The sequence below is a fragment of the Geospiza fortis genome, unplaced genomic scaffold, assembly GCF_000277835.1.
Source record: "Geospiza fortis unplaced genomic scaffold, GeoFor_1.0 scaffold106, whole genome shotgun sequence".
Taxonomy (NCBI): domain Eukaryota; kingdom Metazoa; phylum Chordata; class Aves; order Passeriformes; family Thraupidae; genus Geospiza; species Geospiza fortis.
Window position 1 is genome coordinate 2,364,474 of NW_005054377.1, and position 1,471 is coordinate 2,365,944.

The window sequence follows — 1,471 nt, forward strand, 5'->3', positions numbered from 1 at the left end:
TCCCCCCCCCCCCCCCCCAAGGAAGAGATGTCACCATGGTAAAATACAAATATTCATATGTGCTTACTGATATTCAATTAATATTTGACTGTTTAATTCATCCTGATTTTTTCCTCTACGATCTGCCTTCTCATGGCTTCAAAAAAAAAAAATTGCCCGATTGGCTAAAATTTTATCCTTAATCTGTTCTTCATCTTGAGAAATTTTCTAGCGCATAAAGAAAAGCACAAGATGTTGTCAAGGCCAAGCCTTCACCGACGCCCAACTTTCCTTCTTTTAACATCTTAAAATAATGCTAAAGACAACGCAAATCCCGCTGGACACGATGGAAAAATCATCCTCCAAAATTCAGGTCAGAGAACACAATCGTAAAATAGATCTGCAGACAAATTTGAGGTGTTTTCTTTGTTAACCCCGACCCCAAAGCCGACAGAAATACCTTTATGGAGAGGAGGCGGGAAGGAAAAAAGGGTTTATGAAGCCACCATGCAAAGATGTGCCTGCATTTCTGTCATCTTTTATCCCTCTTCCACCTCACGAAATATAAAACCAATATTTTAAGTCATTTGGACCAATTCTTCATTGTAGGAACCAGAGGAATTTAATGAAATGAAAGGCTCCAAGACTGGACTCGGCACGAGAGATCAGAGTGAGGTTTTTTGGGGTAAGGAGACACTGAAATACCAAGGTTGCGTGGTTCAGATGTGCCTGAGTTCCCCGAAGAGCGCCATTATAAATGTGGATGCATTTCTTTTAATCCTTCTCCATCATCTCTCCCACCTCAACTCTGAATTTCTCTTTGCTCTCCCTTTTGTAGCCCGACCTTTCCAAAAGAATTTTTTAAAAGAGCAGAACGTAAAACAGCCCGAAGGGAAGATCTGGAATTCATGGACCTAACTTTGCTTTCTCAATGCTCCCAGTTTAACGCCTAAAGCCAGCTCAAGAAAGGGCTGCCTACGTGTCCATGGAACATGGTGGGGATAATTCAAATTATCCCCATCAGAGCCCCTAAATCCCCTCTGAGCTATTCGAGGAGCCAGCAGGCCCTCGCGCCAGATCTCAGCTCATCACTCGTTGCCGCTCCGGGCCTGCCCTAAATTTCGTTTACTTTTTGGAAACTTTGAGGATGTTTTGCAACGGTGATTTTGCAGTATAATTAAGAATAAGGACCCCGACGTTTTCCAGCCAGAGAGACCACTCAGACAGCACCAACCTCAAATACTCCGAATTCCTCCCTCCAAAAACCAAAACCTACGCACGGAGGGGTGCCTACCCCAAAATCTGGAGGGGTAACGTGGTGAAACCTCCCCTCCCATCTCCCAGCCCCGTGCTCACCGATGTTGGCGTGGCGGGCGGCCGCGGGCGTCCCTCGGCTCTGCAGGTTGTGCAGCATGGGGCTGTCAAAGGGCGAGGAAGTCCAGGTCGTGGCCATTTCGGGGCTCATGTAGGCCGGGTAGGGGCTGGGAGAGGG

The 1,471-nt window shown here is 46.6% G+C and overlaps 1 protein-coding gene across 1 annotated transcript in view; it reads right to left on the reverse strand.

The window, feature by feature from the left end:
- GATA4 (GATA binding protein 4) overlaps positions 1–1,454 on the reverse strand; it is a 23,976-nt gene extending 22,522 nt beyond the window's left edge. Inside the window, exon 1 of the mRNA XM_005424971.3 lies at positions 1,336–1,454. Coding sequence (XP_005425028.2) covers positions 1,336–1,444 — 109 coding nt within the window. The 5' untranslated portion in view covers positions 1,445–1,454. The remainder of the gene's footprint in view (positions 1–1,335) is intronic.
- Positions 1,455–1,471: the final 17 nt, after the last annotated feature.